This window comes from Anolis sagrei, chromosome 3 (genome assembly GCF_037176765.1).
Source record: "Anolis sagrei isolate rAnoSag1 chromosome 3, rAnoSag1.mat, whole genome shotgun sequence".
Lineage (NCBI taxonomy): Eukaryota > Metazoa > Chordata > Lepidosauria > Squamata > Dactyloidae > Anolis > Anolis sagrei.
The window spans coordinates 208330590-208357321 of NC_090023.1; the positions used below are offsets into that span (position 1 = coordinate 208330590).

General features: G+C 40.4%; 1 protein-coding gene across 2 annotated transcripts; it reads left to right on the forward strand.

Annotated features, from left to right (window-relative positions):
• Positions 1–202: 202 nt before the first annotated feature.
• ZDHHC6 (zinc finger DHHC-type palmitoyltransferase 6) lies at positions 203–26524 on the forward strand. Of its 2 annotated transcripts, none has more exons than XM_060768411.2 (12): positions 203–343; positions 7290–7772; positions 8785–8876; positions 10238–10397; positions 11221–11382; positions 16933–16986; positions 20674–20841; positions 20974–21015; positions 23696–23841; positions 23940–23983; positions 24116–24184; positions 25918–26524. In XM_060768411.2, exons 2-12 carry the CDS (start codon positions 7506–7508, stop codon positions 26019–26021), a joined length of 1308 nt encoding a protein of 435 aa, XP_060624394.2. In that variant the 5' UTR covers positions 203–343; positions 7290–7505; the 3' UTR covers positions 26022–26524. The 2 variants fall into 2 exon arrangements, with proteins under 2 accessions (XP_060624394.2, XP_067321942.1); XM_067465841.1 differs by having other exon boundaries at positions 7294–7772.
• The last annotated feature ends 208 nt before the right edge of the window (positions 26525–26732 follow it).

Consider the following 26732-nt stretch of genomic DNA (forward strand, 5'->3'; position numbering starts at 1 on the left):
ATTTTCACAATGTTTTGAGCCTCTTCCGCCAAAATGTGCTGGTGCTTCACCAAAATACACGATTCTCTAGCATTGAGCTAAAGTGGGATCAAACTGCACTGATTCTTCTGATGGCTTTGCGTGCTGAGAGGTAAGAGGAGGGACTCATTTGCGGGCGGACTTGCCAGGCTGTTGAGGGCGAGGCGAAGTCGGGGCGGAAGTGAAGGGTTTTGCGCATCCGGGCTCCCAGACAAGGTGCCCGGAGGCGGGGAAGTGGGCGAAAGGAGCGAGGGCGGGCGCGCCAAACAGAAACATAACGGAGCCAGAGGCTGCAGAGGAGGCGGGAGTCCCGGGCCCTGTCCTGGTAAGGGGTCACGAGGCGGGTGAGAGGGGTGCGGGACCTCCCTGGCTCTGCTTGGGAGCCTCTGCTTCATCTCCTGGGTCCAAAAGCAGGAAGGAGGAGGGAGTGGCTGGTGGCCATTGCCTCCAGGCTTCTTTCTCACACCTCTGGCTTTGCCTTGGCCATCCCTCCTTCTCCCTCTCCTTCTTTTCAGGGGATTGCTCTCCATCACAGCTCTGCACATTTAAGAGTCATCAAATCTCCAGAGAGAGAGAGAGAGAATGTCATATGTTAATAAAACCAGAGTGCATTAATATAACTTATGATATAGCACAATATCTTATGTAATACTAATAGTATAATATACTGGTAGTGTAATTGTGGTATAATAATATGGTAAGGGTAAAGGTAAAGGTAGTCCCCTAACATTAAGTCCAGTCATGTCTGACTCTGGGGGTTGGTGCTCATCTCAATTTCTAAGCCGAAGAGCCAGCGCTGTCCGTAGACACCTCCAAGGTCATGTGGCCGGCATGACTGCATGGAGCACCGTTACCTTCCCGCCGGAGCGGTACCTATTGATCTACTCACATTTGCATGTTTTCGAACTGCTAGGTTGGCAGAAGCTAGGGCTGACAGCGGAAGCTCATGCCGCTCCCCGGAATTGAACCTGCGACCTTTCGATCAACAAGCTCAGCAGCTCAGTGCTTTAACCCACTGAGCCACCGGGGGCCCTAATAATATGGTAGAATCTATATAAATAAAAATGTAATGTACGTTTGTGGGATTAACTCTATATAAATAAAAATGTAATGTACGTTTGTGGGATTAACATAACTCAAAAACCACTAGACAGATTGACACCAAATTTGGACACAATACACCTATCAGGCCAACGAGTGGCCATCACTCATAAAACACTGAAAAACACAGCAGAAGAGACTTAAAAGCTAAAAAATACATTACAATGCACGCGCATAACCCACATATATACACAAATATACACACACATATATATACACATATACACAGACTAGGCCACAGCAACACATTGCAAGGGGCGTCTAGTAAAATAATATAATTGTATATTATATATTACATGTAAAATTACTAATAATATTGTAGTATAATGGTGGGGGCCCCCGGTGACACAGTGGGTTAAACCGCTGAGCTGCGAAACTTAGAATCATAGAATCAAAGAGTTGGAAGAGACCTCATGGGCCATCCAGTCCAACCCCCTGCCAAGAAGCAGGAATATTGACCAAAGGGTCACAGGTTGGAATCCAGGGAGTGGCGTGAGCTTCCGTTGTCAGCACCCAGCTTCTGTCAACCTAGCAGTTCGAAAACATGCAAATGTAAGTAGATCAATAAGTACCGCTCCGGTGGGTGGGAAGGTAATTGCACTACTTGCAGTCATGCCGGCCAGATGACCTAGGAGGTGTCTACGGACAATGGCGGATCTTCGCCTTAGAAATGGAGATGAGCTCCGATCCCCAGAGTCGGACACAACTGAACTTAATGTCCTTTACCTTTTGTTGTTGTTCATTCGTTCAGTCACTTCCGACTCTTCATGACCTCGTGGTCCAGCCCACGCCAGAGCTCCCTGTTGGCCGTCACCACCTCCAGCTCCTTCAAGGTCAAGCCAGTCACTTCAAGGATACCATCCATCCATCTTGCCCTTGGTCGGCCCCTCTTCCTTTTTCCTTCCTTTTTCCCCAGCATAATTGTCTTCTCTAAGCTTTCCTGTCTTATTATGTGGCCAAAATACTTCATCTTTGTCTCTAATGGGTATCACTTCAGCGGGAAGGTAACAGCACTCCATGCAGACATGCCAGCCACATGACCTAGGAGTTGTCTACAGACAACGTCGGCTACCTTCTTTGCCTTCGTCTCTTTACTACAGAAAAATACCAAATGTGTCATCAAATTGCTAACAAAAAAGATACAAAAAGCCTCGTGAACATAATTTTCAGTGAAATTGGAGAATGGTAGCATTAACTATCACGAAATCATGATCTAAGTTTATTTAATGCTTTAAATACATTTACCACTTGTATTTAGAGTTCTATAGCAGTTATTATTATGCTTGCCTCACTTAGAAAGCATGGGACTCACAAGAAAGCGTCATACATTCCTTAGTTGATAACTCATGAATTTCCCATGGTATCTTCATATTAATCATATTATTTTTTAACAATTTCTTGGTGATTTGTTCCTTAGTACTTAAACTGTCCTTTTAATGATGATGATGATGATGATATGTTTATTCTTGTATCCCACCACCATCTCTCCAAAGGTACTCGGGGTGGCTTACACATGGCAAAAGGTGCCTAAAACAGAGCATAAAATGTAACACAAAGTTAGATGCCTGCCAGATTTTGGCAGTTATTTTTAGGATAATCATGTAATCATTGCCCATTTTTATCTGGGACCCCAAAAGTAAGATTTCCCAGCTCTTTCCTCTTCTGATTGTCCAATAGAGTTCACACACCCTGTAATGTAGGAAGAAAAAGAACCAGATAATTCTAGATAATTGCCTTTTTTATTTGTAGAAAGTTGGGAGCTTGTAGTCCTCACATAAAGAAGTTATTTCTTCTTGTCTTGCAAGTTTAAGCGTTGATTCTTCATTATGTGTACAGTTTTAGACATGCAGGTAGGGTGTGGTTAACACCGTCAAATTTTCCCCATCATGTTTTTGAGCTCTTCTCTAAAATGAAGCTGGCACATCAAAATTAAGAACCAGCACAGTACAGTCATGACAGTTTTGGAGAGACCTGGTTTGAAGTGACTTCAGACAATTCCCATTCTCTGAGCTACAAAGGAAGGCATGGGCAAACCTCTGAATACATCTTCCCAAGGAATCCCATGGCATTACTTGAAGGAACACAACAATAAGCAAAACTGCAATATCTTCCATCCAAACTAGTAGCTGTTGTATTGCCAAATGGAAGAGAATGACAAAACTCAGTGCTGCAAACTAGCATTGGCCTTAGGGGAGAATAAGGCATTGGTCTCCTTAAAGGAAAATATTTCCCCTGACATTAAATCTAGTTGTGTCCAACTCAGGGTTGTGGTGCTCATCTCCATTTCTAAGCCGAAGAGCCGGCATTGTCCATAGACACCTCCAAGCTCATGTGGCCAGCATGACTGCATGGTGCACTGTTATCTTCCCACAGAAGTGGTACTTATTGATCTAATCACATTTGCATGTTTTTGAACTGTTAGGTTGGCAGAAGCTGGGCCTAACAGTGGGAACTCACCCCACTCCCTGGATTGGAACCGCTGACCTTTTGGTCAGCAAGTTCAGCAGCTCAGTGGTTTAACCCTCTGTGCCACCAGGGGCCCTATGTTATGTTAAATGTTATGTCTCCTTAGGTAAAGGTAAATGTTTTCCCCTCACTTTAAGTCCAGTCTTGCCTGACTCTGGGGGTAGGGGCTCATCTCCATTCCTAATAAAAGAGCCGGTGTTGTCGATAGACACCTCCAAGGTCATGTGGCTAGCATGTCTGAATGGAGCGCCATTACCTTCCCGCCTGAGCAGTACTCATTGATCTGCTCACATTTGCATGTTTTCGAACTGCTGGTTTGGCAGAAGCTGGAGCTGACATCGGAAGCTCACGCCGCTCCCTGGATTTGAACCTGTGAACTTATGTCTCCTTATGTTATGTTAAACGATTAGGCAAAAGTGATGGTCTTTGGTTCGTAGTAGACGTAGTTAGAATATAGCTTCTGTCCTGCATGTATCCTCCCTCTCATTTTGAGGAAAGTGTGTATTGCTTCTTCTAGAACCCTCCAACAATAGCAATTCAATCTTTATATCAGACTTTCTCAAACTCTGCTCCTCCAGATGTATTGGACTTCAGCTCTCACAGTTCCTAACAGCTGGTAAGCTGGCTGGGATTTCTGGGAGCTGAAATCCAAAACACCTGGAGGAGCAGAGTTTGAGAAACACTGCTTTAAATGCATCACAGTGTCCTTTTATACCATTTAACATAAAGAAACACCCATTTAATTTGGTCATTTGGAGGCAGTTGATACATCCTGTGCATAAAATTGGCTCACCCTGCTTTAGACTGAGTACAGTGTGAGAAAAGAAGTACGGGTAATGCCTACAAAGTTACATACTATTTTTTGTCACTTGTGTGTGTAACCAATAGGCCTGGGTAACAACGGAAAAATTTGTTTCTAAAATCGATTTGTATTTGGGGGGGTTTTTTGTTTCGATATTTAAAATAATTACAAAATTTTCCCTTAAAAAAGTTCGGTATTTACAAAATTTCGTAAATGTGAAAAAATTTACAAAACATTAACGAATCGATTTCCGAAACAATAACGAATCGATTCGTTAATGGCGGACGCGACCGCGAAATACGCTAAAAAACCTCCAAAAACTTCTGAAGCTTCCCTCTCCCTCTGTTGTTGACTGTTGGTGTGATATTATAATTTTTTTTCACTAATTAAACAAAAAACTTGCCCCAGACATGCGGAAATAATAACGAAACGACCTCAGAACAATAACGAAACGAATACAATAACGAAATACGAAGCATTTACAAAACGTGTTTAAAAATTCGTTTTTTAAAAAAATTGCTCCAGAATGGTTCGTTATCATTTTGTAATTGAAAAAAATAACGAATTATTAATGAATTACGAATTAACGAAACGAAACCGCCCAGCCCTAGTAACCAAGGCTATTCTGACATCAGCTTTTAAAAAGGAAGTACTATATTGTGAAATCCTGAAGCAGAGGGTAAACTCTTCCATCCTCATGAAAGATCTGGGATTTGAGGGCAGGATTTCAACCCTCAGTATTCAATCCAATTGATTTCCCTTGGTCCAGCACTCAGAAACTTAGATCTTCACATGTTAGTGCATCACTTATGGAATTTATTTTTTTAAATGTGGTAAAGAAAATACTTTTCCCCAGCTTTGTTAAGAATCACCACTTTGTACAATGCTCACTGTCATTTTTGCACTGTGCTAACTGCTTCTCTTCTGAAGGCAGGCAATTTTCCTTCATTCCTGTATAACAGTGGTTCTCAACCTGGGTCCCCAGATGTTTTTGGCCTACAACCTTTGGCCATAAATCCCAGCCAGTTTACCAGCTGTTAGGATTTCTGGGAGTTGAAGGCCAAAAACATCTGGGGACCCCAAGTTGAGATCCACTGCTGTATAAGGTTCTATGATCCAAGCATACCTGAACTAGAAATCTAGAAATACGAGTAGTGTTCCTTAGCCTTTTTTTTTTTTTGACGGATTATAAGTTGTCAAAACACAAGACTGCATTCGTTTCCATGTTGTGACAACAGACTTTTCATTTGCAAACACAAGCAACTGAGCAAGATTTGAGATGTATATATTTAAAAGAACACTTATGAATGTTTAATAAAAGACTTCTGTATAATTTCTCTATATCGAAGAAACTATTATAGTGGGTTCTTTGTATCCATTGTAGTTTGGTTCAAGGGCGCTCTGTAGATACCAAAAGCTGTTATGCACAATGGCAAAGTGATATGATGTCCCTTATATAAAATGGCAAAATCAAGATTTGCTTTTGGAATATATATTGGTGGATGGTTGAATCCATGGATACAGAATCTGTAGATATGGAGAGCCAATTGTATTCCTGAATGGACTGTTGTTTTGTCCAGTTTACGAGATTCCTGATTTGTAAGAGCATTAAAGCACCTCATTCTTGATTCAGATATTATGTGAAATAGTTCTGTTATGCACCAGAATATAAGTGACAAAACTAGGCGTATGTCAAAAAGAGGAAAGCACATGAGCCCCTTGCTCATTCTTCAGTAGAAACTATGTTTTTCTTAATTTACTCTATTTATACCCTGCCTTTCTCTACCCCGAAGGGGGTTCAAGGCAGCTTACATAGAGGCAATTATTCAATGCCTTAAAACACATACAATTCCAAAAAAATAAAATTAAATTAATTAAAATTAAAACATGTTTAATAACATGTTATTTTAAATGTTTAATAACATTTAAAATATTACATTCCATATTAAAAGCACACCATCCATAGTTATAGCCCCAAGCCCTTCCATAGTCATTCCATATATTCCAAATCTATTATTAATTTATCTTTTCAGGAGCTAACCAAACCAGTTGTATTGCATTATATTTATTTATATATTTATTGTGTCAGGGGCAACCAGACAATTGTATTACATTTCTAACAGAACAAAACAAACAAACAGACAAAAAACACAAAATTTGCAAGCTTGGTAGTTGATTAAATGTCCTTTGACCAATAACTGGCCACTTGGAGTGCCTCTGGTGTTGCCACAAGATGGTCCTCCATTGTGCATGTAGCAGGGCTCAGGTTGCATTGCAGCAGGTGGTCAGTGGTTTGCTCTTCTCCACACTCGCATGTCATGGATTCCACTTTGTAGCCCCATTTCATAAGATTGGCTCTGCATCTTGTGGTGCCAGTGTGCAGTCTGTTCAGCGCCTTCCAAGTCGCCCAGTTTTCTGTGTGCCCAGGGGGGAGTCTCTCATTTGGTATCAGCCATTGGTTGAGGTTCTGGGTTTGAGCCTGCCACTTTTGGACTCTCGCTTGCTGAGGTGTTCCAGTGAATGTATCCGTAGATCTTAGAAAACAAATCTGTTAACTGCACTGCACTATTCTCCAAAGGCCTGATCCCACAGCCAAGCTTTTACCAATGCTAGGAGGGAGGGGGCTGATCTAATGTCACTGGGGAGGGAGTTCCATACCCAAGGGGCCACTACTGTGAAGACCTTGTCTCTCGTTTCCACCAGTCACACCTGTGAAGGAAACGGGACTGAGAGCAAGGCCTCCCCAGACCATATTAATCTCCAAGATAGCCAAATCTTATTATGTCTGGACTAAGCCTATGTGAAAAGCATGTATGCTATTGCTAAATGGTTTTTAAATATTCTTCTTATCAAAAGAATATCAAACAATGACTCTGCTTACTTTTTCTTGTTATTTGTTTAGACAGCGTGTAGAGGCAGATTTGCCTTTGGAAACTTACCTGAACAGCTTTGATGCCTGATGATTCTTCCAAAAAGAAGAAATGACTTAATCAGCCCTACTTTGCTCTTCCAATTTGGACATGCAGCCCTTGTCATAGAGATGAAAACGTACGCCAGATGGAAAGGCCTACCTGAAAGGAACCATATAAAATAGGATTGTGCACCTGGTGGTTGCAGAATGGGGGTGCTTTGTTCTGTTATCAGGTTTGAAAACCTCCATGAACTGCGAAGACTGTGCCACTGGGGGCCCATCATAGCTCTCAGCGTAATCGCAATATGCTCTGCCATGGCTATGATTGATGCCGTTCTGTGGTACTGGCCGCTGGACACGACAGGAGGAAGTATCAATTTCATCATGCTCATCAACTGGACTGTTATGATCCTTTACAATTACTTCAATGCCATGTTTGTGGGCCCTGGCTATGTTCCCGTTGGATGGAAACCAGTAAGCAAAATGACCATAGTGAATGTATTAATGCTATTGCCTCACCCATGTTAGTGATCAATCCAAGCCCTATTGGCTTAGAGCAAGCTTGTCATTCGTATAATCAGGTCAGATAGTAACTCAGTTTTCCTCACATGGGGAATTCAGTTACTATTTGATCATGTTTCCTAAATGCATTATCAGTTCCCCAGACATTGATTGATTGGTCACCCGTTGGTTTGCAATAAGTAGAAATTGTGCCCAAAAGACAGGATGTAACTCTGTTGTTGCACTGTGTATGCATTAGTTGTCAGACACATTTCAATCCTTTTCAGTCCGACCAAGTAAATCCAAACTATTTTTTGAAAAATAGTGTTTTAAATGTAATTGAATTGGACATCATTAGAAAAGTCTGGCTACTTTAATGTGATATTTATTTAAAAGGATGTTACTAGGACTGGGTGGAGAAGATTGGCCTTGTAAAAAATGGAAGAAATGTCTGTAAGCTGAAATAAATATTATTTTATTTATATAAGCTTCTTCCTATTGCATAATCGATTGCTACTTATGGATTAATTTTTCTATATGAGAGCCAGTATGCTATAATGGTTTGAGTATTGGATTTGGACTGTAGAAGACCAGACTGAATCCTCACTTAGCCATAGAAACCCAGTGGTTGATCTTGGGTGAGTCACACTCTCTCAGCCTAAAGAGGAAGGCAGTAGCAAACTACCTCTGAATAGTTCTTGCCAAGAGAATCCCATAAGAGGTCCCACTAACATAACTATAAGTCAAAAATAACTTGAAAGCATGCGACAACATGAATATACCATTTTTTCTGCTATCAAGTTGGTAGTGTACTTTTTTATTTTAAAATTGCCTCTTGGCTGAAGGGCGTGATTGCTAGCCTTACACTCTGCCCCACTAAAAGTGTTGCCACATCCATCCATACATAATAATAAATGAAAGCAGTGATAAGATATCGTCTGCAAACTTGCTCGCTCCTTAACTGCCTTCTCTTTATTTCTTTGAGGAAAACTCTCAGGACTGCATGTATCTTCAATACTGTAAAATATGCCAGTCTTACAAGGCTCCGCGGTCACATCACTGCCGAAAATGTAACAGGTACTACAAATACATATATTGTTCAACTTATTTATCATGTCAGAAGCGAATTGAAGATACAGTGTATTTAAAAACACAAACAAAGTTAAAAACCTGCCATTATACCAAATGTCCTTTGACCAGAAGCTGGCCACTTGGAGTGCCTCTGGTGTTACTCTGAGAAGGTCCTCCATTGTGCATGTGGCCGGGTTCAGGTTGCATCATAGTAGGTGGTCTGTGCTTTGCTCTTCTTCATACTCACATGTCGTGGACTCCACTTTGTAGCCCCATTTCTTAAAGCTCTGCATCTCATGGTGCCAGAGTGCAACCTGTTCAGTGCCTTCTGGGTTTTCACCTGCCACTTTTGGACTCTCACTTACTGAGGTGTTCCTGCACATATCTGTGTAGATCTGAGGAAGCTATATCTTGATGGAAGGCATTGGAATGCTGGCTGTTATCCAAACAGGGGATGGGCCAGAGATGTCAATGCCTCATTACAGGCTGCTACTTCCCAACGGATGTCAGGTGGTGCAATACCGGCTAAACAGTATAATTTCTCCAGTGGTGTAGAGTGTAGACATCCTGTGATAATGTGGCATGTCTCATTAAGAGCCACATCCACTGTTTTTAATGTGATTAAATGTATTCCACACTGGCCATACATACTCAGCAGAAGAGTACCAAAGCACAAGCGCAGATGTCTTCACTGTGTCTGGTTGTAATCCCCAGGTTGTGCCAGTCAGCTTTCATACGATATTATTTCTAGCACCCACTTTTGCTTGATATTCAAGCAGTGCTTCTTGTAAGTCAGAACATGGTCCAGAGTAACTCCTAGGTATTTGGGTGTGCTGCAATGCTCCAGTGGGATTCCTTCCCAGGCAATCCTCAGAGCTCGAGATGCTTGTCTGTTCTTATGATGAAAAGCACATGTCTGCATTTTAGATGGATTAGGAATCAGCTGGTTTTCCTTGTAATGGGCAGTAAGAACACCTAAGGCTTCAGAGAGCTTCTGTTCAACAATTTCAAAGCTCCCTTCTGGCAGTGGGTAGTCATTTGTGTAAATGTTAAACATTGATGGAGCAAGCACACTCTCCTGGGTATTGAAGTGGATGCTAATTGTACAATGTTGTTCAACTGTACAATTAGGACCCACTTCATCATGTAATATAGCAGCTTTAAAATAGATTCTGGTATTTCTTGGAATGTAGAAAGAGATGCCTGCATTATACTTCACATGTACTCTTTCTGCCTGTCTTTAAGCCTGCTTCTAAATACTCAGATTTATTTTGAAAATGGTATTGATAGTGGTGAATGAGAGTAGCCAGGACTTGGCAGGTGCTATTCTTCTAGAACAGGAGTATTAAACTTGGATTGTTTCTTAGGTGTGTGATGAAGATGGACCATCACTGTCCTTGGATCAATAACTGCTGCGGGTTTCAAAACCATGCCTCCTTCACTCTGTTTCTTCTTCTGGCTCCACTTGGATGTATCCATGCTGCTTTCATTTTTATCATGACCATGTACACTCAGCTTTATAACAGGGTAAGAAGATGTATTGTTGAAGGCTTTCATGGGCAGAATCACTGGGTTGTTGTAGGTTTTTCGGGCTGTATGTTCATGTTCTAGAAGCATTCTCTACTGACGTTTCACCTGCATCTATGGCAGGCATCCTCAGAGTTTGTGAGGTCTACCTCACAACCTCTGAGGATGCCTGCCATAGATGCAGGTGAAACGTCAGGAGAGAATGTTTCTAGAACATGGCCATACAGCCTGAAAAACCTACAACAACCCAGGGTAAGTAGATGTTGGTGTGACTGTCCTTATCATACACACAACTGAATTAATTTACTTCTGGAAATACTGCTTCCTTCTTAGCCCTTCAACCTTTTCACATTTGTATTGTCAGGTATCTTTTGGTCTGCACCTGACTTGCTTTATAAGCCAGAATCTTTTTATTCCTTCTTGGCATCGAACCCAGATAATAGGCATTTCTTCTTGCCTACAATAAATTGGCAGAGTTGAGAATTAACTTCATACAGCCGTGGGTTGTTCCACTACCACCCTTTCCCACTATTGCAAGTTGTTGGTATATGGTGTCACTATGTTTTGAATTAGCAAAAACTTCAGAAAACAGCTTAATTTGTTGTCAGCCTCAAGTAATATGGCCTGCTACCAAATTCTAGCAGGCCAGTATTTCTGGACCGCCAAGATGAGGGTGAAGATTGCCGATCTTTCTTAAATCTGTCCCTAAAAATGTGATGAATTTTAAATACCTGCAAACATTTCTTAATCATGTTCCTAGATTTGTTTTACTCTGGTAAACTGCTTCCCTGAATTTCTGTATTTTTCCAATGTCTTCCTTTAGGTATCCTTTGGCTGGAGTTCTGTTAGGATTGATATGAGTGCGGCCCGAAGAGACCCTCGCCCAATCATTCCTTTTGGATTATCTGCATTCGCTGCTTCTTTATTTGCCTTGGGATTGGCACTGGGGACAACAATAGCAGTAGGCATGTTGTTCTTTATCCAGGTGAGTCTATTTTGTTACAAAACAAGAAATTTTGAAAATTGGGTATAATCAAATTTTTAAGGAGAGTGGGAGTTGTTCTTTCTGCTTTCTTATATTGTAAATTATCCCTTATTCTTAAGATCTCTCCTCCCCATCTGATTGGGCCAATTTTTGGAAAGCAGTTTCCTGTATCTTAACCTATGCTTTGATGTTAAGAAGGCCTGCCAAGTAGAGGAGGGTGTGTCTTGCATGCTTAAGTGAATGAGGCATGGTGAAGTGAACATGAGAGAGGGTGATAATTTGTGGAAATTCCTTGCAGTACTCACTGGCACAGTGAAATAAGCTGCTCTGCAGGTCTCTGTGCTGGCTTGCTTGCCTCTGCTCCAATCTGACATTGCTTTGGGCAGCTCTCCTTATAGACTTAGAAGTAGAAGAAGACAGGTTAGGTTGAGACAGCATACCACATGCTGAAGTTGTTATTACTTCTCTCTGTCTTTCACTTTTGAACTGCATCTCCCAAGAACCAACCATTGGCCCTTTGAGGAAAGGATGTGAAACTCATGTGGGATAGTGATGAGGCATGGTGTGTCTAATCCCTCCTCAACCAGAACTAAAGTGAATGTCAGTGTTCTAATCACAGTGTTTTTGCATTCTGAAATTGTAATTTTGGTCAGATATTCTGGCATTTGCTTCTTCGCGATCTCTTGTGATAGCAAGGTATGTAGCACTCTCCAAAACGCCCATATCTTGTGCTGTCAAAGGCTTTCCTAGCCGGAATCACTGGGATGCTGTGAGTTTTCCAGGCTGTATGGCGATGCTCCAGAAGCATACTCTCCTGACATTTTGTCCACATCTGTGGCAGGCATCCTCAGAGGTTGAGGGGTCTGTTGGAACCTAGGCAAGTGAGGTTTATATATCTGTGGAATGTCAACGATGGGAGAAAAAACTCTTGCCTGCTTGAGAAATGTGTGAATTTTGCAATTGGCCACTGCAAGGAGGTGATCAGAGTGGAGAGAAAGCACACGCTGCTGTCGTGTGACAGGAGAGTAGAGGGAGATTTATTGTTTATTTCTCTGAATTCTTCCACCAACTGGTATAGTGGAGACCAATTGTTATATGTAATCTATGGTAACTGCCACCAACGTGAGATATGAAGTATTACTGTGAGATATGTCAATACAGACGCAGAATGGATGGAGATGAGACTGTCTCCAACAAAAGATAACTGGTTTATTGAGAACAAAGCGTGTGGTTACAAGTTGTAACTTAATTTATAGAACTTTGAATAATACTTGGTTAGTTAAACATTTCACTCTTCCAGGTTACACAGTATCTCACTGAGGTGAAGCTCTTATTACTAAACAATGTTTCAGTACAGGAATATCTTCCCTATTTGATCTTTCCTTGATCAAATAAATTAACAAGCTTATCCTTTAGCCTTTCCCTTGACTAAAGAAAACTGGCTATGTTTCTCCTTTCAGCCTCCTTAGACTGAGAAACCTCCAGTAGCTATTCAGGCTTCCCAAAGCCACAATTCTTTACTTCACACTTCACTCTCCCACTTACTCTTCACTTCCACTCTTTTACTCCTCTCAGATACAAAATCAACTCCTAACTGACTCTCAAACTGTCTGTTTTCAAAACTCTCTCCACTTGGCTCCTCCCACTCGTCCTTCTGCCAGCTTGCCTTGGTCTCCATGGTATCGCTGACTGAGGATCTCTGAAATAGGCTGCTCCAGTGTTACTGTAGCTAACCCAAACACATATATATAGAGTGTAAAACATGCAAAGTATTAATAACTTCTGCACAGCCACCTTGATTAGCATTTAATGGCCTTGCAGCTTCAAAGCCTGACTGGTTGCTGCCTGGGGAATACTTTGTTGGGAGGTGTTAGCTGGCTCTCATTGAATCTTGTCTGGAATCCCCCTGTTTTTATGAGTGTTGGTCTTTATTTGCTGTCCTGACTTTAGAGTTTTTAAATACTGGTAGCCAGATTTTGTTCATTGGTATTCATTTGCTGTCCTGACTTTAGAGTTTTTAAATACTGGTAGCCAGATTTTGTTCATTTTCATGGTTTTCTCCTTTTTGTTGAAATTGTCCACATGGCTGGGGATTTCAATGGCTTCTCTGTGTAGTCTGACATGGTGGTTGTTAGAATGGTCCAACATTTCTGTGTTCTCAAATAATATGCTGTGTCCAGGTTGGTTCATCAGGTGCTCTGCTATGGCTGACTCCTCTGGTTGAATTAGTGTGCAGCGCCTTTCCTGTTCCTTGATTTGTATTTGGGCTCTGCATTTGGCGGTCCCTATGTAGACTTGTCCACATCTGCATGGTATATGATAGATTCCACCAAGAAAATCCAACAAATGCTACTTTCAGCAAAGGACAAGAGGGATCCTCTCACCTCTGCAGGAGTCTACCATACATCAGCAAGATTAGGAGCGAGGACCTGTATATGTATGTACATATGTGTGTGTATACAGGTGCATATATATATATATATATATATATATATATACACACACACACACACACACACACACACACACACACTTTTCCATGTACCTCGAGCTATAGATAGACAGATAGATAGAGTTAGATGTGGGTGGAGCTACCCTAAAAATTGTACCTGTTTTCACTTGCAAACAAATTCGACTTAAGAACAAATCTCCAGAACCTATCTTGTCTTTAACTTGGGGGCCAGCATGTACACATGTGTATATTGGGGAATTAAGAGAGAGAGATGGGAAAAGGCTGTAGAAATGGAAGAAAGGAAACATTACTGATGGATTGAAAGGGTTATTTTCAAAATGGAAAATGCACAACAATGAATCACGAAGTAGAAATGCTGAAGTTCATCTCCTGCTTAAAACTCAGTTAACAATAGAGTACAATATTTTGTAGTACCTGTATATAACATATTGAGAAACAGATATGCTTTAATTAGGCTGCATGTCCATATAGCAGGCATGGGCTACTCGTGACGCTCTGGATGCTATTAGATTGTAACTTAATCAGCCTAGCTCAGGCATCCTCAAACCATGGCCCTCCAGCTGTTTGGGCCTCCCAAAAGTCCCTACAAGCTTTGTTCAATTGTCAGGAATTCTGGAAGTTGAAGACCCAAACAGCTGAAGGGCCGCAGTTTGAGGATGCTTGGCCTAGCTAGTACAACCAGTTTTGAAATGTACTGGAGTTACTATCTCAAGAATAACCAGAGAAACAGACACAAGTTAGGAATTGTGGGAGTTGAAGTCCAAAACACCTGGAGGGCCCAAGTTTGTCCATACCTGCTATAGATCATTGCCCCACTAGCCAGCATATCCAGTGGAAAAATGCTAGTAGTTTCTGGGAGACCACACTTTGCCTTCCTGGGTATCTAAAATTGCAGGCTGACGACCTATGGAATTCTGAGTTATAATCAAACTAGTAAGTTATCAAACCTTTGGTTTATTCCTTTTAATGTTATTAAAATGTTCAAATGGACATTTTTCAGTGCTTTTGATTAAAACCCTTTTATGGAGATATCTGGGTAGTGCTGAGGTTTCCCCCATAAAATGGGGCTAAATGAGCATTGAATAGACTGCCATAAATTCCCCAAAGCCTGGAAATTGTTATCTTCCATGAGTGACCCAGACTGAACTGCATTGTCCGTTTTGACTCTTTTACCACATAATCACTAGCTGTTCAATAGCTGGGCTCAGTTGTTTGTGTAATGCTCTTGTTATTCTTGCTCTTGGCTTGTGACAGTTTGGAGTATGTTGAAGTAGTGCACAGTAGAATCAGAGGGCCAGTTTGAAGCATCTGAGCAAATAACATAGAGATGATTAATCTCTGGAAGTAGACTGGATAAATACAGCAGGGGGAAAGCAATGGAGTGTACATAAACAGACAGAATGTACTGTAGAATCTGATGAATATTTATGTTAGGCCATGCCTCGGTTCTTTTGGTTTTGTGTGCTCATATCTTTGGTCTTATGGGAAGAAGAAGACAGCGTAGTAGTCTTGAGTTCATTTGCTTACTAATATGTTTCCTATATCCTGTGTGTATGTGTGTTTGTATACGTGTTTGTGTGTGTATGCGTGTGTGTGTATCTATATAAATAAAAATGTAATGTTAGTTTGTGGGATTAACATAACTCAAAATCCACTGGATGAATTGATACGTAATTTGGTCACAATACACCTAACAGGCCAATGAGTGACCATCACTCATAAACACTGAAAAACACAACAGAAGGGACTTAAAAAGCCTAAAAAGCCAAAAAAGCAAAAAGATGCTACAACACATGTGCAAAAACAACTCTCCCTGGCAAACAAAACACACAATAGCATATCCACACACTCTTTCGGACTACAGCTCCCAGCATCCCCTAGACTAGGCCCTTTAGGAGAGGAGGATGATCCAAATGCACTACTTCCAAGCTGTAAGCTTTCTTCTCCTTGGATTTCTTTGAGAGCATCCCAATCCCTGTATATTTCCAATTTCCTATTCCTGGACTGCAACACCCAGCAATCCACCAGATAGATAAGATAGATAGATACATTAGATAGAGATAGATGGGTAGGTAGATTGATCAGGAGGGCTGCTGGGAGTTGCAGTGCAAGAATAAGTAGAGAAGGAAGAAAGGGGAGAAAAAGGAAGAGAAAGAAAAGGAGGGCGGAAGGAAAGAGGAAGAGAAGGAAGGAAGGAGAGAATGAAAGACAGAAGGGAAGGAAGGAAGGAGAGAAAGAAAAAAAGGGGAGAAAGAGGGAGGAAAGGTTGGCGACAACAACATGTGGCGGGTTCAGCTACTGTATGTGTGTGTATGTGTATCTATCTATCTCCAACTAGTTCTGTGCAGGTTTATGTGATTTGGGGGAGTAGAATGCATATTCTTCTGCCCATTCATCTTCCTTGGACAGATTCTGGGGTCATTTTTAAGGTAGGAAGGGAGGAGAAGGAGTGCTTCCCAAAAGCCACAACATGATGCCTTCTTAGCTCAAGAGTTAGTTCTTGAGACTCACTGTCCCTCAAGGGATAGTATATTGGAGAAACAAAACAATGTTAGTGTCATAAGTGTCACCCGTAGTTTTATTTCTCTGTTTTTAATCATGCTGCCTTTCCTCCATGGTGGAGCTCAAGATTTCATTAATGGGATTCCCTGAAGATCTTTCATCCAGGTGTTGATTGAGTGAGGTGCAAAGGGCTAGTCCAGACAACATCCTAGGTTCAGAAAACCCTCCTTACTCCTTTTCAAAGATATTGTTGTTATTTGTTTTCAAGTTGTTTCCAACTCATGGTGAAGCTATCATGAAAGTTTCTTGGCAAGATTTGTTCAGAGGAGATTTGGCTTTGACTTTCACCTGAGGCTGAGAGGGTGTGACTTGCTCTAGGTTACGCAGTGAATTTCCACAGCTGAGCAGACTTTCCAAAGTCATAATCCAATGCTCAAATGACTAAACATGCTGCCTATTCAAAAATATTAGAGAAACAAAATACTTACTGCCATGTAGTTTTCTCAAAACGGCTTCTATTGTTTGTTTGCTCTCTCAGTGTACTTATGCACATAAATAAACCTGTCTCTTTTTAGATGAAAGTCATCTTAAGGAATAAAACTTCAATTGAATCATGGATTGAAGAAAAGGTAATGTCATTTTTCATAGCATTTAAAAATATATTATGACTTAGGTAAATTGGTGTATTGTATATGTTTGTTCTCTCTACAGAAGCAAACTGGGCTCAGAAATGGACTCTGTTATTCCATGTCTTAGGGGGCTGCACTGGCACAGTGGGTTAAACCGCCATGTTGCAGAACTTGCTGACCAGAAGGTCAGCAGTTCAGATCTGTGGGGCGGGGTGAGCTCCCATTGTTAGCCCCAGCTTCTGCCACCATAGCAGTTTGAAAATATGCAAATGTGAGTAGATCAATAGGTACCGCCTTGGAGGAAGGTAACGGTGCTCCATGCAGTCATGCCGGCCACATTACCTTGGAGGTGACTATGAACAACTCTGGCTCTTCAGTTTATAAATGGAGATGAGCATCATCCCCCAGAATTGGACTCAACTAGACTTAATGTCAAAGGGTACCTTTACCTTTTATTCCATGTGTTATCAATTAAACTTAAAATGTATGAGCACTATACTTTTATAGCCCTATAAGTCCACTTTAACTGTAATTTCTGTATAATACAGAGTCCTGGGATATGTATAGTTTACTGAAGTACTTGGCATTCTCTGCTAGAAAGCTCCATCCAATCACAGTAGTATGCAACTGATAGGATTGTATAGTATAAACTCTAAGCCAAACCACTTTCCATAGAAGCCAGTAAACATCTTGTTAACAGAATCCCTGGTAAGATGTTTCAAACAGGAGGTAGAATAAGAATAAGCAGACTTCACAATTCTCTACATTTCTCTTTATTTCTATCATTTAGCAACTGACTGCAGCAGGGGTGGGCAAACATCAGTCACGCTCCTGGTGGTGCAGCTCTTCTTTGGAACAAGACAGCTTATTCATTGAATGACTTGTTTTATTGAAATAATTCCTATTTTTAAAAAAATCTGACTCTGCACCATGTCCAGTTCCCACCTCCAGCTTAACATTTGTTTTAAACCACATTCCTGTAGTGTACCTAATGACATGTTAGCTTCAAATGAAGTAGAACATATCAGGCAGTGTTTGGTATCCTTGAATGTTTACTGCTGCTCCTTTTTCAGGAGTGAAAAGGTGCAATCAAATAGCAACTTGCCTCACCCATATATAATTATTAACTGCCAAAATACACAAAACAGTATTGTTGTAAGTACCAGGGATGGCTTTCTAATTCTGGAAATGAGACAGGTTCTCTTTGCATATTCCAGATTCCTGACCCATCTCTCTCAAACAAGCATTGAACTGTTTTTGCCTGAGATGCTTTGACCAGGAAGAATTCTAGGATTTTTAATACTGTGGGTATGGTGGCTCCTGCAGAAACTTTGAAAGCACTTCTTGTCAAGTGCTTTCCTATTGCACTCAATGAAAACGAACACTTAAAAAGCCTTCAAAACAGAATTGTGCCTGCCATTGAAGTGAATGTGGCACTTTCCATACATAAGCAACTTATCTAATGTAGTTTAAGATAATATGTTTGGACGACTGCATGTTCTCTACGTGAGGGTGCCCTTGAAAATAGTTCAGAAACTACAGTTAGTTCAGAGATTGGCAGCCAGGTCACTAATGGGCCCCGTACAGGTAGAGAACTACTCCTATGTTACTGCAGCTCCACTGGTTGCCAGTCTGCTTCCAAGCTAAATACAAAGTGCTGGTCGTTACCTATAAAGCCCTAAATGGTTTGGGTCCAGGCTGTTTGTCAAATCACATCTCCCTATATAGGCCATCTCGGGCACTGTGGTCATCTGAGGAAGCCCCGTCACAAGTGTGGTTGGTGGGAACGAGAGGGGGGCCTTCTCCGTGATCGCTCTCCGTCTCTGGAACTCCCTCCCTCAAACAGCCCCCACCCTCCTTACCTTCAAAAAAAACTCTTGAAAACACACCTCTGCACTTTGGCATATGGAGAGGAGAAGGACTGGGACACTCTAGACCAGTGGTTCTCAACCTGTGGATCCCCAGGTTTTTTGATCTAGAATTCCCAGAAATCCCAGCCAGATTACCATCTGGTAGGATTTCTGGGAGTTGTAGGCCAAAACATCAGAGGACCCACAGGTTGAGAACTACCGCTCTAGACTAATCTCATTTGGAATGCTGGCCAACATACTTGTACCCCGTGGCCACATGGTATATTTTAAAGAACATCTATAATAGCCAATTTTCTTCTATTTTAGTTTTTATCATGAGAGATGTTTTAATGTTGAATATGTGATTAGTGTAAGATGTTTTACATAATTATTTATATCCTGTGTTTTACTTTACTGTTAATTCCTTTACGCGTTAAGTTTACTGTTATTATTATTCTTTATTATTATTATATTGTTTTATTGAATTTGTTCGGGCATTTCATGTTTGCCTTTTTAAAGTGTAAACTTCCCTGAGTCCCCTCAGGGAGACTGGGTGGTCTAGAAATGAATTATTATTATTATTATTATTATTATTATTATTATTTCATACATAACAATATTAGTGCACAGCAAACATGTTCACTATGCTGGCTTTTTTATTTGATCACATGTCAGACACTTCCCAAGTGTCTAGAACTGTGTGATGCATTGGCAAATAATGAGTGCAGTAGGTTATGCAAGTAGGGTGGCCTTTTGCAGCTGACAGATGGTAATTTTGTCAATGCTGATTGTTTTTAAGTGTAGACCAAGGTCTTTAGGCACTGCACCCAGTGTGCCAATCACCGCTGGGACGACCTTTACTGGCTTGTGTCAGAGTCTTTGCAGTTTTATCTTTAAATACTCATATCGTGTAAGCTTTTCCAGTTGCTTCTCATCAATCCTGCTGTCACCTGGGATTGCAACATTAACGATCCATACTCCCCCCCCCCCCCATGATTGTGAGGTCAGGATGATGATGATGATGATGATGATTATTATTATTATTATTATTATTATTTGGAAAGCAGCTCTAGAAGACACTGAAAATAAAGAGTTTTAAGTATCTACTTTTACTGTATCACTAGAGGTCAGTATAATATAAAGAATAAAGGATGTATCCACATTAAAGAAAGGCAGCACAGTACTTCTTGAAAATATTCAAGCTTAAAGATTTGAAGTATATAAAAGCTAGTTGTTGTGGGTCCTAAAGCAGTTTCCAGCTTATGTTGACCCTAAAGTAAACCTGTCTTGGGGTTATCTTGACAAGATTTGTTCAGAGAGGGTTTCCTTTCCTTCCCTCTGAGGCTAAGAGAGTGTGCCTTGCCCAAGTGGAATTTGAACCCTAGTGTCCTAGTGTTCTAGTCGAACACTCAAACCACTACATCACGCTGGCCCCTTCGTGTATGATGCTGTAATAATATCCTAACATTATCCTATTCTTTAATAATTTTCTGGTTTTTGTCTGAAATTCCAGTCTGCAGAAATACATGCACTTTGAACACTTTGAGTGTATTATATTATGTGTTAAGACATGCTTTTTTGTGAAACTGTAGTTCTAAATAGTGATTGGAAATACTTCAAATAGATAAATGATCTTGATAATAGCTCTTCCTAACCACATTTGCTGACATACACACTTTAGGATTCCTTCTATACAAGTTGATTTTTGCTTTTGGCTCATTTCACCAGGAATCGTAATGGCCCCTTGTCAGTTCTGTAGTAAATTGGAGTCATTTGTTACATATTGTTCAGAAGGTTTGCATATAACTGACTTGAGGCTTTTATTCTTGCTTTCCAGGCCAAAGATCGCATCAACTATTACCAAACAAAAGAAACCTTTATTTTTCCTTATGACCTGGGAAGCAAATGGAATAATTTCAAGCAGGTTTTCACATGGTCTGGAATCTCAGAAGGCGATGGGTTAGAATGGCCTGTGAAGGAAGGCTGCCATCAGTATAGTTTAACGGTAAGCCATTCCCATCCTCTCCTGAATTTCCCCATCTGTGCATAATGAAATTCATTTTAAATCTGTGGAAAGCTGAGAAACTGGGTCCCAGGGGAATGCACTTTAATCCTCCTAATATGTAATCTCTTGCAGATAGAGCAACTGAAACAAAAAGCTGATAAGCGAGTGAGAAGTGTAAGTATGTCTCTGCGTCTCTGAAATTTGCATAAACATAGGTCTCAATTGAATAGTAATTTATTGGAGCTTACGTAAGTGCTGACTTATCAAATTTCCCATTGGGTCAGTGAATCTAGGCTAGCTAAGGTTGGCATTTAGATCTGGGCCAGTGTGTTGCTGTCATCGTCTTTCTTCTTCTTACAGTTTTGATATTTTGTCTATTTCTGGGTCTTTTGTAGAAGACATTTATATTCTGCTTTTGATAGGCACATATTATTATTATTATTATTATTATTATTATTATTATTATATTTTTCCCGCCTCTCCTTGTGGCTCGAGGTGGTTGCAGGATAGCTAAAAGCACGTAATCATCTTAAACATTTTATGAAATGCACATATGAAAATGTATGTCTATAAAATGTATTAAAATAGAACAAAGGTTAAAATATAGTGAACACAAGATGCGAGTTTAAAATTCATAATTAAAACTAGCTGGGTAGGCTTTCCGGAAGCGATAAGTGTTCAGGTGTGTTTTAAATTCTGACAGCTCATTTAGCTGTGGGAGTTCTTCCGGCAGGTTGTGTCAGAAATACTAAATATTAACTAAGTATTTTTAATTACAAAAATTGTGACGATGTAATGACTCAGCAAAAGCTGAAGTTCAATATAAGCAGGTATGCCTGTAGCTTAGCTGTTGTCAGTCTGTGAGAGGTCTCTGTGGGAGAAAGGCCTCAGTGTTTTAGTAAGACTCAGTATGAGTAGGCCTCAGTGTTAGTTCGCCTCAGTATATGAGAGGCATCAGTCTGAGAGAGCCCTTAGTGTCAGAGGGCCTCAGTGAGAGAAAGGCCTCAGTGTGAGCAGTCCTCTGTGTGAGTAGGTCTTGGTGTTAGTAGGCCCGGTGTGAGAAGGCTTTGTTGAGAGAAGCCCCATGTTGAAGGCCTTGTGTGTAAAGCTGCTGTGTGTAAAAGGCTACTGTGTGAGGCTCCTATGTAAATTTAGTGTGAGAAGAGACTGTGTGAGCACAAAGCTTTTTATCTGCATGAGAAGGAAGCCTAATGTGGAAGCAAAAAGGAAGTATAAAAAACTTTGTTTTATGGAAACCTTGTTCTTGTAAATAGTGCAACCATATTATTTTGCTATGAAGGAAAGCCTCCTAAGAAAGATACAGCATTGGTCTGTATGTTTTTGTTCTTTTTACCACTTTTGGCTACTGGTTCTGGGTCACGCTGCTGCTAATAAGTTACTCTGGTGTACATTTATGAGGAGGGTCTTTTGTTAATAAGCCCTCTCACCAAACAGGTCATTCCACAGTTCATGAAAAGATACTCTGAGTGACATTCGCAAGCCATGTTTTGACAGGTTGGATTAGGTTGAACCTAACTAAGAGATGTGTAATGTAATTTCATTTTATATACTCTAAAATCGTGTTCAGGACATGATGTGACCCTATGGCATTTTGAAAGAGAACTGGAGCACATTTTCCACTGATATATACTATAAAACAGAGGTATGCACCGTGGAGTCCTGCAAATGCTTTGGACTAAAGTTCTAATTTTCCCTAACCAGAATGGCCAGGGACTGTGTAAGCTGCAGTCTCGAAAAAACACAGAGCATCTTCCATGTATTCAAGAGAGACCTCTTCCACACTGGCTGCCAGTGCCTGCTATATCTTGAAATTAGATGTAATGGAAATTAATCTATTAATGATATGAATGCAAATGTCATGTTCTACTACTGTGCTAGAATTTATCCCATGTTATGATGACCATTTAGTTGACTCTACAAGAAAGAAGAACTTTGGCAAGATACCTTTGGAACTCCCAGAACTCCCTGGCTGTGTTAGTGGAGAGTTCCTAGGGCAGGCATCCTCAAACTGGGGTCCTCCAGCTGTTTGGGCCTCTAAATCCCTGAAGCCCTAATGAGCTTGCTCAATTGTCAGGAAGGCCCAAACAGCTGGAGGGCCACAGTTTCTGGATGCCCATCCTAGGAGTTGGAATAAAAAACAAAGCATTGGTCTAGCATAATGCAGATGGATTATGAATTACAGATATTTGAACTAACTGGTTATAACTTATCCTATAGTGGTCCATATCTGTAACACCACAAATGTTGGAGATATGGACATTTGTTGATAGCTATAATTTCTATAGTAGTATCCTTCTATAACCTCACTTGGATCTGACAAAAAGGAACAGAGGTGATCAGTAAGCATAGATAGGTATAGGAACATTGTTTTACCTGTGTCTCAGAATAATACAGTAAATGCTGTCAAAAGCATCTCACAAATCAAAGGAATTAACAGAATTCTAGTTCCCTTTCCTCAGCTTTGAACAGACAAGGTTCATACGTCTGCCCAACCAATGCCCAAATCTGGCCAAAATGCCAGACTGAAATAGATCTAAACAAAATATCAGCACTTGGAATTGGGCTGCCTCTACCATTTTGAACAGTTTGCTCAAAACTATGATGTTTGCCATAAGGCAATACTTCATGAAATTTTCTGTGCCCAGCAAATATGCCTCTCACAAGGATATCCTTCAAGGCAGCTTAAACCACTCCCTTGTGCTTAAGATCTGAAGATTATGCACTCAGATAACCTGTTGTATTGCCATAGAGTACAGGTTTATAATGTGCAGTTAGTGATTTATCCAGCGGTACCAGTCAAAGGATTTTTACTTTAATCTTTCAAAACCTTCAGGTGAGATATCAAGCAATAGAAGATTACAACGGTGCCTGTTGCCCTCTTACAAAAGGTTTGAGGACTTTCTTCACAACTCCATGCACTGAGGAGCCTCGAATTATCCTTTGTAAAGGAGATCAGATTTTAGCTACAAGAGGACTGAAGTTAGTACCTACTTTAAAAATTCAAACTGTGTTTGAAAAATGTTGCCATAATAAACTAAAATGCAGGGTGTGACTAATTTATTAAATTTATCTTTCAGGCACTGGATGTATGGAGAGAAAATCACTGACTTGGCAACTGATGGTATCTTGTTTAAAATTACACCTCTAAGTTACAGTATTGTCTCAATAAACTAAAAAAAATAACTCACCACTCAGTACAATAGTATAGTATTGTTAAGAGTATTTTGTAATTTAATTCCAAACTAATTTTCAGAACCGTGTCATAATGACGAAACCAGCGCTACAAAAAATGGTGGTCCCTGGACAGAAGCTAGTCCTCAAGGTATTGGTTGCCTGCCGTTGAAATGGTTGTGGGTTGGCACACATTTGGCATCCATCTGCAGGGGGTGGGATTGCTTGCTCCTTGTATCAGATGCCTTGAGAAATATTGCTGTGCTGCATATACTTATATGCCTGTCATTGGGAAGACTTCATTTTGTTTGATCAGTTCAGCATACTATAGAAAAGCTCTGGTTGGAAGTAGTTTTCAAACATGTATATATGACAGATTTTGGGACCTCAGAAATATTTTTTTTAAATCATAATAATACTTGAAATCTAACGCAACCAGGGCAAGAAGATGTTCTAGGATAGACATGTAGATGGAGGCAAGACTCAGCTATCAGTGTTTCACCTTAGAAAGTAGGCAGTTGAGAGCCTGCTTTGCTACTACCCTATGCCTTCTTACCTTTGCTACTACCCTATGCCTTATTACTGTATCAATTAGAGATTTGCATCTCTCCTCTACCTCTCAAGCACCTGCTAGCCAACTGCTTCGCAAGGCCAAAGAATGCACACAAAGAATGTCTCTGCTCCTGCCCTGAGATGTCTTGACATTTAACTAATAGTGTGCATTATGGTGTGCCTACCAGTTGAGGCTTATCATACCAACACCATTTCATTAATAGGGGCCTGAGCATTCATGTTTTTTGGTATTCACATGGAGTCCTGAAACTGAACTCTCATGAATACCCAATACTATAACAACATTTTTGAAGTTCTAGAATTTTTGCTTTTATCTATATGACAGTCATGAAAGGCTAAAATACATGCCGTCCCCAAGTTACAAACATTGGAGTTACAAATGACTCCTAGTTAAAAAAACAGATGTGAGACAACCAAAAGTGAGAGAAATCTACCCCTCAGAAGGGAAATTAACTCCTGAAAGAGTTGTCCTGGGGGAAAGGTGTCTCCACTGAAGTTTTCTCACCAATCCTTGTTTCTACATCAAGCCATTTTTTCCGAAATCCAATTATCACAGGGACAGAAAGGGAGGTGAAATCTTCTGAATAGGAGCACAGACAGCAAAGCAAACACCATAGGAGTGTTAACCCTTCCGTATGCTATCCAAAGCTTTTTTTGGGGGGAGGGGGGGTTCACATTTAAAAATATAACTGTTCTAACTTACATACACATTCAACTTAAGAACAAACCTATCTTGTTCATAACTTGGGAATGGGCCTGTACTCAAAAGCAGAAAAAAGAGAACATATTTTGAAATACGGCTTTTGGTTGTGTCTTCAAATCCAAGAAATGTATGGTATTCACAGGTAGCTGTGGTGGTCATGTGTAAAAATAAAACAAAATCCATTAAAAGTGACACAAATCCATTAAAAAGAGGACAACTTTTTGTGATATTTTAGAAGATCTTAGTCTCTCAAAAGTTTGCACCCATCTTTGAGTTTCTATAGCTAGAGTCACATTGCCCTAAAGGACATTTTAGGTTTTTTTCCCCATCCCACAGTGATACTTCTCCTTTAAAAAACTTCTTTAGCTAATCCATAAGTATTGCTAATTCTGTTCCGCTAGCAGTCAGTCAGGTTTAGATGCCACTCACTAGGCTGGATTTCTTCAGAAAGTTAACCACCTCTTCACAAACTAGTCATCTTAGTTAAATATTCTTTAATATGTATGATGGATTTCAGTATTTGGGGGTGAGGATAGATACATTTATTCTGTGGTAAAATGAATGTTGTATGCTACGGCTAATGTTTATTATTTATCTCTCAATGCTAGATGGAAAGAGAGTCAGAGGTTGGTTTCCGAGGAGGTGTGTAGAGAAATGCCTGTATGATTCCGAAAGTGATCAGTCTCTGGACGGAGAAAAGAAAACAAGATAGCCCTTCCACCCCACCTTTTTAAAAAGTCAATGAAAATGTTTCTTTCGGACCACTGTCCTCTTACTTGAAATGTTCTGTATACTACTCTAGACCTGAGCTTTGAACAAAGAGTGGTTTTCTGTGTATTCACAGGAATGGGTGCCCCAGTGCCATAACCTGAAATACCTTTTGCCATTTTTTTTAAATGGAGGAAGCCATTCCATGGATGCCTTTTTATATTGAAGCTTTCACAGGTCCAGAACACATTTGATCTGTTTTCCTGTTTTAAAATTACGTGAAGGTTTCTTTGCTTAGTTTTCTTAAGATGTTTCTTTGCATATGTAGTCTGCTTTTCTTGTCTATTAATGCTACATTGCCAGTTGGCTCCTTTCATTCCCCACTTTGGAAATTGTAAGATGTTAGAATGAGTGAAAATGTAAGTAGATTTGATACCTGGAATTATTTTGCAATCATGTGGCAACTTTTTATGTGAACCAGAAATAAACACCAAGATGTATTATGTATTTATTATCCAGTGTGTATTTCGAGAAAAGTACACCTCGATATTGTGGAAGAGCTCTCACTGCAAATTTGTATGGTAAGGGAGCAAATTGTAGCCTTCAGTGATGTCAGCTTATTCTCTGGGCAAATGTCCTTAGGTAGCAGAAATACCTAAGGAGAGCAAAAGCATCCTCCTGGGGGGATTTTAACGCAAGAGGTAGACAAGACTTC

Excerpts from the sequence above, each read along its gene's own strand:
- ZDHHC6 (XM_060768411.2), top strand. The coding sequence starts at position 7,506 with ATGGGGGTGCTTTGTTCTGTTATCAGGTTTGAAAACCTCCATGAACTG. Across the intron at positions 16,987-20,673 it reads AATCATGGATTGAAGAAAAG|GCCAAAGATCGCATCAACTA; the intron begins GTAATGTCATTT and ends CTTGCTTTCCAG. Across the intron at positions 20,842-20,973 it reads GCCATCAGTATAGTTTAACG|ATAGAGCAACTGAAACAAAA; the intron begins GTAAGCCATTCC and ends AATCTCTTGCAG.